The 12629-nt window shown below is 35.5% G+C and overlaps 1 protein-coding gene across 2 annotated transcripts in view; it reads left to right on the forward strand.

Annotated features, from left to right (window-relative positions):
- The window catches only part of MAP4K3 (mitogen-activated protein kinase kinase kinase kinase 3), a 185522-nt gene that overhangs the window by 167885 nt on the left and 5008 nt on the right, over positions 1-12629 (forward strand). For both annotated transcript variants that reach the window (XM_011935930.1, XM_011935931.1), the window contains 6 exons: positions 282-340; positions 2215-2318; positions 6522-6693; positions 8701-8769; positions 8849-8941; positions 12471-12541. In XM_011935930.1, the coding sequence (XP_011791320.1) occupies positions 282-340; positions 2215-2318; positions 6522-6693; positions 8701-8769; positions 8849-8941; positions 12471-12541 (568 nt within the window). The remainder of the gene's footprint in view (positions 1-281; positions 341-2214; positions 2319-6521; positions 6694-8700; positions 8770-8848; positions 8942-12470; positions 12542-12629) is intronic.

Below are 12629 nucleotides of genomic sequence, written 5' to 3' on the forward strand. Positions count from 1 at the left end.
CTGGCTAATTTTTTTGTATTTTTAGTAGAGACGGGGTTTTATTATGTTGGCCAGGCTGGTCTCCAACTCCTGACCTCGTGATCTGCCCACCTCAGCCTCCCAAAGCGCTGGGATTACTGGCACGTGCCACAGCACCGGGCCTTTTCATTCTAATTTTAACAGATGACCTAGTATGTCAGCACCAGTTTTGAACTCATCCTTTCTCCACTCATCTGTTAACAGTAGCTTTTTCATATACTAAGTTTGCCTACATGTATATACTCACTTTTATTTACATTTAGGAAATTTTCTGTATCAGCAAAAATCCCTGAAACCAAATGGTGCCAGAAGTGTTGTGTTGGTAAGTAAACTGTCCCATAGCATATAGCTGTCTTGCTTCACAGGGCAGCTAAGAAAACCCCATGAGACTCATTGTAAAATCTGGCATAAAACAGTACTACCCTAGGGCATTCTGCCAGTAATACTTTATTTTTCTCCCTTAAGTAGAACAAATTTCTTGGCCATTTCATCTCTGTGTAGACTAAGCCAAATATATAGTACCTTGCAAATAATTTTTTTGCCAATAAGTTATTTGTTTAGCAAATAATTTATTGCCTAGGTAAATGGAGAAAGTAGTATGACTTTTTTTTTTTTTACCACATTTTATCACACCCTGTTTTCCAAGGGTCCTGTTACATACCATTCACCATTCTGCTTAGCAATGGCTTGTGAGATGGCATTTATTCCTTCAGCATGTGTTTTTATGTTCACCTTCCCCTCACCTAAATTCCCCCCATAACAGTTGTTCTATTTGCATATAGCCAGAGCAAAAAATTATTTCTTTCCCTTAAGTTACTATTATTATTAAAGGGACGATAAACACATGAGTCATTATGCCACAAAGTATAGTGTGGAAGGGACCCTAAACATAGGCTCACTGAAGAAGGTGGCGTTTGGGCTAGGCCTCAAAATAAGGCAGATTCAGATTTGAACTGAATAGATGGAGAGGCCGTTTCAAACAGAAGAGATGACATAACATGTGGAGGCAAAAAAAAATCATAAAGCTTACATAATAAATGCTGACTGTTCAGCTTAGCTGAATACAGATTATAGAAAGGAGAATGGCAGATGAGTGTGAGCCATTGGTCTTGTGTGAACATGTACTTATTACTATGCAGTAAGTAAGGAAGGAGGTCTTGTGCTAGAGCAGTAGCAGTGCAAATAGTAAGGAAGGAGTGTCTGGGTGTGAAGGGAAAAGATGTCAGAGATGACTGAGGCCTCAAACCCAAAAGACTGGCAGAACGGCAAAGTGTTGTTAACAGGAAGCAAGAACAGCTGGTTGCGAGCGAAAGAGGATGACAGGGTTGGGTTTAGAAATGATGGTTGAGTCTCTGTTAGAACTTCCAGCAAACTGACTTTGCCTGGGCACAAAAGGGCAGGTTTTTAGGAAAAGTTAATTATAGGAAATAATTTCCTATATAGACTCTTCTGTTTTCTTTGGCGGGACACTTTTGCTGTTCACCTCTTCTGCCATTTAAATATTTCAAATCTATGTGAAGTTTGTGAATTCTACTGCTGTTCCCCTTTTCACAGTTCAATTTTTTTATCTTTATTCCAAATATATTTACTTCACATATATTTACTTTACTTCTTCTGGTTTATAACCAGAAAAATATTTCAAAATCTGAGGTAATTCAATTTTATTATTTGTTAATCAGTATTTTAAGGTTTGGTTAATATCTGTGATGTTTTCTAGTGACCATAAGAATTTAATCAAAAGGGGGAAGATGGACAAGTGTTTTATTTTCAGAAACAAAACATTATTGCTTCTGAACATTACCAGCAAAAGCACCTTGTGAATCACCTGAATGTATTGTATCTTATGAGTTTGACAACTTCTTCCCAAATTTACCTTGACCCTTTTATCAGAGTGTTGCCACCTCAGGTAATTTTCCTGCCATCATAAGACCAAAAGTCCTTCCTCCTACCCCACAGCCTCATTATAACTAGCGGTTTCATTTCTGCATACATATAAAAATCCTGCAAGTTAAGAGGGCATTTGCTGCTGTTACCTGAAACAGTATTTTTTTCACCCAGCCCTCTAATTAAGAAATTGAACTGGCAGCCAGCTTTTGATTTTATGTTTAGTTTTGTTTTTTGTTTTTTTGAGCATGCAATTATTGTCATAAGGACTTTGTATTATAAGAGGACTCATTTATATTTTTGCTTTGACAGTAAGAAATCCTTATACTGGCCATAAATACCTATGTGGAGCACTTCAGACTAGCATTGTTCTTTTAGAATGGGTTGAACCAATGCAGAAATTTATGTTAATTAAGGTAAGCATAAAAGTCACACTATCTTGTTCTTAGTATAAAAGCTTGTCAACCTTACTGTTCTTTAAAGAAACATTTTTTCAGTTAATTTTGAAGTTAATTTAATGATTTTAGATAATGTGGCAGGGTTGTGAAGATCTGCCTAATTGTAAGGAACTTAATTGGCCTAGTAAAAGTTTCATAAGAGACGAGAGAAATAGTTGAGAAATAGTTCAAGGGTATGGCGGTGGGGAGCTGGAAATAGTGTCTCACTTGCAGAGCCTGATGGCAGAAACAGGAAGTACCAAAAATCAGTGAAATGTTTTGAATATACTCTCTGGTTGACCTCCATCACAGCTGAACACAACATACGGGTTGCAGTTTGGCCTAGGAGAACTAGGGATAACCATAATGACAGGGAAACAAGTTGTTTCTAGTTATATACAAACCCATTAATTTGCCCAGGCCTTTCCACAGATTTTTTTTTTTTTTGCGCTTAAGTTTTTCTAAAATCATTTAATGAATGAATAATTTTAAAAATATTTACTATTACTCATCTATAACTTACATTTAAGGAAAAAACCTTTAAAATATGTGAAGTACAGGGCTCAGTTAGTTACATCAAGGAAATACCAAATGAATTTTTAATGTTGTTTTCCGTGCTATTATATATGGACTAAGTGGTCTTTTTTCATGTGCATTTGATCTCAGTAGAAATTTAGAGTCGAAATATAGCTGGAGTGGGGTTCTTCCTAAATTTTATAGTATTAAGATTTTAAAGTATTGACTTCCTGTTGTTTAAAATCCTGTAAGTGACTAAAAAGTCTAGTTTTCGTTTTCATATCAGTTTTAACCTCAAAATTAACTAGGGCTAAACAGATGAAAATATAGTTTCAAGAATTTGAAACCTATTGAAGTATTAATTTCACAGGTAAATACACTGAAACAAAAATTATTTAAATTGAAACCTCAGGGGAAAATAGCCTTATAAGTTGTCTAAAGCAGAACTACTACTGAATACAGCCCATTTATGGCAAAAATTGTTTTGTTCTCAGCTCCTCTTTGTTCTTGTTTATTTGACAAAAGAATGCTTTATCCAAGATGGAATGGTAAAGTTTACACAGTTTGATTTTTCGGCAACCCCTTCCTTTCCTTTTTCCTTTCTTTCTTTAGTCTATTTGAAATATGTCCTTCCTATTATTTTCATTCCTTAACTCTATCAAAATGAAATGTTTCATCATATCAGTTATTCTTGTATACTGATAGACTGATTAACCTGATATGAATGAATTTTATATGTTATCTAATATGTTAAACTATTTATCCTAATGTATAATGAAAGATACTTTTCTCTGTTAGAGGAATTATCTGTGTCAAGAGCATGCAAGAGGGAATATATACTTTGAAGACATAGGAAGCTTAAAAATTACCCATCCATGGCTTCTCTTTTCCTGGTAGATGGCACCAGGGTGCCTGGCATGGCTCTAATGAGGCCTGTTACCAGCATTCTGAGATAGTGAACCTGTAGTACAATTCTACTTGCAGGTCTCCGTCAAGATTTTAATCACTCTTCTCCCTTTCCTTAAACTCTCTGAGCTATAATGTTTGCCTACTTTCCTTAACCTTAACCTAGCTAGCTTGCTTGCTTGCTTGATTGCTTTCTTTCTTTCTTTCTTTCCTTTCTTTCTTTCTTTCTTTCTTTTTTCTGTGTCTCTCTGCGTCAAGACTTGTATATGTATATATTTCTCTCCATACTTAACATTATTTTAATCAGTATTTATGGTGTTTCTGTACTGTAACCCTTCATCAGATGTATTCAAAAACATTGTTAATGCTTTCTATATTCTTGTTTCCTCCTAATGACATTTCTGACAGTTTTTGCATCATGAGACTGCTTTTTTTTTTCTTTTTGAGATGGAGTCTGGCTCTGTTGCCCAGGCTGGAGTGCAGTGGCGTGAACTCAGCTCACTGCAACCTCCATCTCCCAGGATCAAGCAATTCTCTGCCTCAGCCTCCCGAGTAGCTGGGACTACAGGCGCCCAGCTAATTTTTGTATTTTTAGTAGAGACGGGGTTTCACTGTCTTGGCCAGGCTGGTCTCGAACTCCTGACCTCAGGTGATCCACCCGCCTCATCCTCCCAAAGTGCTGGGATTACAGGTGTGAGCCACCGTGCCCGGCCTAGACTGCATTTTCATCGTAAATAAAAGTTAAAAATAAAGATCTCCCCAGCAAACATAATGTACCTATGGCAGGCGAGGCACCGTGTTACTTACTAGAGAGACAAAAATATACAAGATACAGTTGCTGCCCTCAAGGACAATAGCAACTGGATTTAAAACTATTAGACATGCCTTCTGTTAATGACTTAGACAAATTGCTTAGTTATTATTCGAAGCAACGTAGAAGTAGTCAAAATCTGTCGTTTTTTTTTTTAAAAGCATTGTTTCTGTGTTTAAACTGTAAAAGTTTAAAAATGCATCTTTAATCAGAAGCATTGGTTTTTTTTCTGCTTCGTTGCTCTTTATTTCAAGGAGAATTATTTAAGTTGCTGTACCTTATTAAAAATGACAGATTTTATCAAAAGCATGTGCCCCAAGGCAATGGGAAAGCTCTTAGAGAAGAGATTTGGAGAATATTGATGAAGTGTCTGTGCCTGTGGAATGGAGAGACTTTAGCAGCCATAGGGAAGGAAGGAATGTGGGAACAGCAGGTGAACACAGAGCTTCACGTTCCAGCCACAAGTACCATTTTGTATCTTCCAGCACTTTAAAACTACCTGTTACGATATCCCCCGTTGCACCTTTTTCTTTTCTTTAGAATTTATGAGTTGCCAGATTAAAAAAGAAAACAAATCAAATCCAGTAGCTTCGTTAAATGCCAGCAATAACCATTTGGAAAATATAGTGAAAATACAGCCAGTTTATAAAAGCAACAAAAATATAAAATATATAAGAATGAACTAAATAAAATATGCGTGAGAGTGGTATTTTTTTTTTAATTTTTTGTGAAGAAAAATTTTAGAATTCCCCTTGTCATCCTCCCTTTTAGTCAGCTCCCTGCCTCTTTTTTACAAAGGAACCTAGAAAGTTCTTACTTTTTTTCTCTTTTTGCTATCTAAGCACATGTCCCTAAACATTAGAACTAATTTTATTTAATTTTTCAACAGTATTTAAGTGGAATTATAAAGTATATGTTCATTTGTGTCTGGCTTCTTTTGTGCAACATTATATTTGTATAGTTGCTGGACATAGCTATAGTTGATTCATTTTTCAGTTCTCTATATATAATTATTTTGTGAATATACCATAATTTTATCTGTTTTGCATTTGTCTGTTGTATGTATGTACTCATGTTCTTTAGAATGTATACCTAGGAGTATTATTGCAAGGTCCTAAGGAATGCCTATATCCAGCACTAATAAATAATGCAGTTAACCAGTGTGGCTATGCCACTCTATCTCCCACCACCAGTGTTGTGTGAGAGTTTGCTTACTCCTCTCGGATGCTTATTAATTCATTCTTTTAATTTTAGCCATTCTGGTGGGTATGTATAGTATCTACTTATTGTGGTTTTATTTCTTGATTACTAATGAAGTCAGTGTTTTCCATCTATTTTTTTTTAGTCCTTCAAAATGTGAATTTATTCTTTGTAGCAATATAAAAGAAATTTTAAACTTACAAAAAATTAAGATGGGTTGTATTGTAACTGTGAGTTTATTAGATAAAATCACTTGAGATATGAAGCTAACTTTTTTTAATTTATGACTTTTTCTGTTCATATCTTACAAGAGGAGTGTCTCTTGCTAATTAGCATTTCACTTCTCTCATCCATGTTTGCTCAGTTGATTAAGAAGGCAGAGGAGTATAACTGAAGAAGCATCAAATTGGGAGACAGGAGACTCTGCCACAAAGGCCGGGGGACATGGGCTAGTCACCCAGTTCCTGGGCCCCCGTTTCCAACTTTGAAAAGAGAGAGTTGGACATGTGACTTAGAAATTCCCATTCAGCCTTAATGTTCTAAAATCATGTAATTATAACTTTAAAATATTTTGTGGTGGTAAACCTAAAATCTTTATAAAGATACTCCACAATTTAGATTTTTATGCATTACCTGAATTTCTGTGACAAGATGCAGTCTTTATTGTAGAAAGCTGTTTTATAGTATTCTTATAGAATTATTTGGTTTTTATTTTCCTTTGTTTAATGTATTTTTGTTTCTTTCTCTAGCACATAGATTTTCCTATACCATGTCCACTTAGAATGTTTGAAATGCTGGTAGTTCCTGAACAGGAGTACCCTTTAGTTTGTGTTGGTGTCAGTAGAGGTAGAGACTTCAACCAAGTGGTTCGATTTGAGACGGTCAATCCAAATTCTACCTCTTCATGGTTTACAGAATCAGGTTTGTAATTTTTATGAAATTATTAAGGGTAATACATATACTGGTTTTATAAGTAGTAAGTTTACTCTCTTATTAAGCAAAAACTGCATACACTGCCAGTCTTCAATAACTATTACTAAACTGGAAGAAGGGAAGATTTCTCTCTTTAAAATAACTAATTCATATGACAAATTTAAAACATTGGCAGGCAGGGCATGGTGGGTCATGCCGGTAATCCCAGTACTTTGGGAGGCTGAGGTGAGAGGATCGCTTGAGTCCAGGAGTTCAAGAACAACCTGGGCAATGTAGCAAGACCCTGTCTCTATAAAACTTGTATTTAAGTTAGCTGGGCATGGTGGTGGATGCCTGTAGTCCCACCTACCAGGGAGGCCAAGATGGGAGGATCACTTGAGCCCAGGAAGTCGAGGGTGCAGTGAGCGATGTTTATGCCTCTGTATTCTACCCTGGGTGACAGAATGAGATCCTGTCTCTAACCAACCAAATAAATCAAGCAAACATTGCCGAAACATGAGACTGGGAGCACATACACCAGTTTTTTTATTTAGAAATGAACATGAAGGATCTGATCCTCAAAGTCCTGTATATATTATGGTATATATTAATAAACAATTGTGCATGAACACACCTCTTACTATAAAATGAGGTATACACCTGAGTTGTTATTTGATTTTGGTGACATGTATTTTAAATAACAATGTCTCTTGAAGGACCCCATGTATAGGTAACCCATAAAGTCATACTTGAATTAATCTTTCTTGGAAATAATTAAATTAATATTACAAATTGAATACCAATTAAAGCACTTTTTTTCCAAACAAATAAAAGGGAAATAACAATTTATATAGACTCAAATATTTTTAGTATTTTGATAATACTTTTCATTTTATATGTTTCACATTTCCTTTTTAGAGAATTTTACATGCATCAAATTGTTTTGATTATGTTCATTAATATGAAAATGAATACGAAATGCATATTAACATAGGAAACATTTAAAACAAAACTTGGGTACTTAACGTTTTCATAACTCTCAGAATTTTTAAGTATTTTATGTACTTTTAAATGGTGTATACCTGAAAATTTGTATTGTACGTAACTCCAGTTGCCCTGCCTCCCTGAGGTGATTGTTACCTTTTTAATCATACAGCATCACTTTACTAGGAGTGTTGGTAAGAGTAATCATTGAGTATGTAGTACATAGCAGCAATTACCAGACTTGAGCATCCATCAGAGTCACTGGGAGACTTGTGACATTGTTGGGCGCCACCCCCAGAGCTGTTCATTTATAGTCTAGATAGGACCTGAGAATTTTCGTTTCTGTGAATTCCCAAGTGATGCTAATGAGGTTGACACAGAGACCATAGTTTAAGGCATATATAGACAAACCTCAGGCTGGGTAATACAGCAAGACCCCATCTCTAAAATTTTTTTTTAAATTAGCTAGTCATGGTGGCCTGCACCTGTGGTCTCAGCTACTCAGAAGGCTAAGTCGGAGGGTCACTTGAGGCCAGGAGTTCAAGGCTGCAGGGAGCCATGATTGCACCACAGCATTTCAGCCTGAGCAGCGGGCTCAAAAAAAAAAAGAATTTTCATTTCTGTCAATTCCCAGGTGATACTGACGGTGTTGATACAGGAACCATAGTTTGAGAACTACATGTATTTACAAATCTCCTACTAGTAGAAAATTTGGTTTTTAAAAGAGGAAAAGTTGCATTATAGGGTATTTTAAGTATAGTTTGTTTTCTAGTGCAGTCGGCATTCTGTATCCATGTGTTCCACATCACCAGTAGTGTTGACAACAGCCAACATATGCTCTGTTGAGCACTTAACATTGTTTAGCACTTGCATCAGCATTTAAACCCACATAGCCTGGCTCAGTCACTACGTGTGTATTACAAGAGATATCCATTTCAAGTACTGTTATCCTCAGAATTCTTTTTCTTAAATGTTTCCATGCTTTAAGTATCACAGTTTCTCTAGGTTTACCAGAATTTGTTTGTGTTGTAGATACCCCACAGACAAATGTTACTCATGTAACCCAACTGGAGAGAGATACCATCCTTGTATGCTTGGACTGTAAGTTTTTATTTATGAGTGTCTTACTTTAACAAGACTTCTTTTATCTTAGTTTCTGAGTGACTTTTTTTTCCTCTAGGTTGTATAAAAATAGTAAATCTCCAAGGAAGGTTAAAATCTAGCAGGAAATTATCATCAGAACTCACCTTTGATTTCCAGATTGAATCAATAGGTAAGTCAAAGTTTTATAATTCTTTGCATTATGAACTCCTTAAGATAATTTATCTGCTAATTATCCAAAATTAAAGATTGATACTATTAAGGACTCTTTTTTTAAAATAGAGGATATGGCTGGGCATGGTGGCTCATGCCTGTAATCCCAGCACTTTGGGAGGCCAAGGTGGGTGGATCACTTGAGGCCAGGAGTTCAAGACCAGCCTGGCCCACATGGTGAAACCCCGTGTCTACTAAAAATACAAAAATTAGCCCGGTCTGCTGGCACGCGCCTGTAGTCCAAGCTACTCGGGAAGCTGAGGCATGAGAATCACTTGAAACCTGCGAAGGGGAGGTTGCAATGAGTTGAGATCGTGCCATTGCACTCCAGCCTGGGTGACAGACAGAGTAAGACTCTTGTCTCAAAAAGTAAAATAAAAATAGAGGATATAATAAATATGAGGTCACTATCAGCCTTCATTCTTACACATTCTCTAAAATAGTTTAATAACTGTAGTGTAGATAATGTTATCTTCCTTGTAAGAAATAATGTCATTTCTCATAACATAGTTTTGAATTCCCATTTCCTCCAGACTCCTATAGGGTTTTTCTGTAAGTATTTTAAAATTCAGTACTTAGTATACCAGATTATGTTTTGGCTGTTGTACCTGCTGATCAGAGAATTTTAAGTATATGGAAATTTCTTCTTGTCATTCTCACATTTTGCTTAATAGGAGTTTTTTTCTGGAAAAGGATTTCTGACAGAATCAATATTTTTAAATGACTACATTCAAGAAAAATAAGGTGAAAATTATCTTATATAGGATAGTGCTGGGAAAATGAATGGTGATTAATATTTAACTAGGCACACTTTTTCTGGTGTTCTTTAGCAGTAAAATAAAGATATTTGCATGTATGTATATTAGCAGAGGGTAAGGCTAAAGTCAGTTAGTTCATTGTCTTATTCCAGGTCCTGTTTTCTGCATTCTTCCAACTAGAATGTCATTCATCCAATAAACAAATGATTATAATAAGTCAGTTTCGAGGGATATCTGATCAAGGTGTTAAAATGGAATCTGTGCTTTCAAAGACGACATAGCCAGGGTCAAAAAGCAAGATCAACAACAGAATCTCAAAGCAGTATACAGGTCTGAAGCTAACAGACCCACTAGGCTCCAGTTATAGAAGTATCTCACAGGAAATGGAGAACCACAGCCAAGTTCATTGCTTTGTATTGCCTGGTAATCAGGCATGATGGTTTTTTATCTGCCTCCCCCATTAAAGGAAGAGATAAGTGCCTATCCTGTGCAAATTGTTTCAGATTGCAGACAAGGAATTCTGAATAAATCAATGTTTAATACTGATGCTAAAATCAAGCAAGATTAGTACAGAAAACAAAATTATAATCTTATGAAAATCGATTTTTTTAAGTGTAAATAAAATATTAGCAAATAGAATTACACATTATCAAATAGTAGACTATCCCAGGAAAGCAAGGATAGTTCAGCATCAGAAAATGTATTTATGTAATACATGACACCAAGTTTTAAGAGAAAATCATGTAGATGGCCAAAAAGCATTCAGTAAAATCTGCCATTAATGATTTTTTTAAATAATACTTCTTAGCAAATTGGGAATAGAAAAGAATGTCCTTCACCTAGCAAAGCCTGTTAAAAATATGTTTAATGATCAAATTAATTCCCATTAAAGTGGAGAACTAAATAAGGATGTTTGCTATTATTACATTTCAATATTGTGTATTAGACGAGAAAGGGAAAGTATGAGGATTAGAAAGAAAAAGATGAAAAGATCATTTTTTGCTGATGGTATGATTATGTACATAGAACATTAAATCCTATAATAAATTACGAGCGCTAATAAGAGAATTCAGAGTTGCTGGATATGAGTAGTAACACCAAAGAATAGCTTTCCTAAATAATCAGTGAAAAACTTAATTGGAAGAAAGATCCCTTTCACAATGGCAATAAAGTAACATATATAAGAATAAATGAAATCCAAACATTTTTAAGATCATTATCTAGGAAACTCCAAATTATTTTTTTAAAGACATTAAAGAGTCAGCAAGTGAAGAACTACATCATGTCCATGGGTAGAAAGACTTAAGTGAGAAAGATGGCAGTTCTTCAGTTAATCCACAGGTTCAGTGGATCTGCAGTAAGAATCCCAACATGATGTTTTGTGCCACTTGATAAGCTCCTCTTAAAATTCATATGGAATGTCCAGGCACAGCGGCTCACGCCTGTAATCCCAACACTGTAGGAGGCTGAGGCAGGAGAATTGCTTGAGCCCAGGGTTTCGAGACCAGCCTGGACAATTTAGGGAGACCCCATCTCTACAATAATTTTTAAAAATAAAAAATAAATGTATGTGGAAGAGCCAAAGACCAAGAATAATAAAATAAATGTTGACAAATCCTTTTCTACCCAATATTGAAACTTACTATAAAGCCATAGTGATAGTGTGGTAGCAACACAGGGATAAATAGGTAGAAGAGTGAGACGGAAGAAGGGGCCCAGAAATAGACCCACGTGTAAATGGAAATTCATGGCATTATGTATTAGTGGGGAAGAAATGGGCCATTCAACAAATGATGCTGGTACAATTGGCTACCTGCAGAAAACAAAGTAAGATTTCTTCCTCCCTGAATACATGCAAAAATGTGTATTAAAAATGTATATATAAAAGGCAAAACTAAATCTTGTTCTACACGCCCTGTGCTTCAGTAATTCTATTTATGGGTGTCTACCATCAAGAAAGATTTGCACATGTATTCAAGATTTACAAAAATGTTTATTGCAAAATTGTTTGTAATAATGAAAAACTAGGAGTAACCTAAATGTTCATCATACCAAATGTATGAGGGTTGGAAACATTCAATATAAAATTTATGTTGGTAGTATAAGCTTATAGTAATAGTAAAAACATGCATGAGGATGATAAATACCAAATTTATAATAGTGGTTATCTCAGGGAGGAAGGAAAGGCCAAAATTGGGAATAGGGCAGGGTACATAGGGGATGCCAGCTGTATTTATTTTTATTTAAAGCAAATATGGCAAAATGTTAGGATTTGATTGTTGGGTGGTGGATACACATGTATTTCTATGCTGTTTTCTGTATTTTTCTGTATGTTTGCAGTATTTTATTTTTGAAAATTATCAAAACAGGCCTCATGCAGTGGCTCATGGCTTTAACCCTGGCACTTTGGGAGGACGAGGCAGGCAGATCATTTGAGGCCAGGAGTTTGAGACTAGCCTGGCCAACATAGTGAAACCCCATTTCTACTAAAAATACAAAAAAAAATCTCAAACAAAAATATTTTCAGCAAATTTTTTCCTACCAAAAAGATGCATAAGCTCTGTATAGTGTATTTTTAAACTTTTCAAATGTAAACATGCCATATAAATATGGAATAGCTGACATTAGTTGTGAATTTCAGTATTGCTACATGAGATAGAGGGATGGAATGATGCTTATCAGTTGAACTTTTGTACTATTAACAGTAATTGAGCTGTTCTTGCCTGCTAGTGTGCCTACAAGACAGTGTGCTAGCTTTCTGGAAACATGGAATGCAAGGTAGAAGTTTTAGATCTAATGAGGTAAGTAAATTATGTCCATTAAGTAGTCACCAAACATTATCAAATTCCACTTCAAACAGTTTGATTCCTAAATGATACAAGTAATGCT

The sequence above is a fragment of the Colobus angolensis genome, unplaced genomic scaffold (genome assembly GCF_000951035.1).
Source record: "Colobus angolensis palliatus isolate OR3802 unplaced genomic scaffold, Cang.pa_1.0 Scaffold15, whole genome shotgun sequence".
NCBI classification, from domain to species: Eukaryota; Metazoa; Chordata; class Mammalia; order Primates; family Cercopithecidae; genus Colobus; species Colobus angolensis.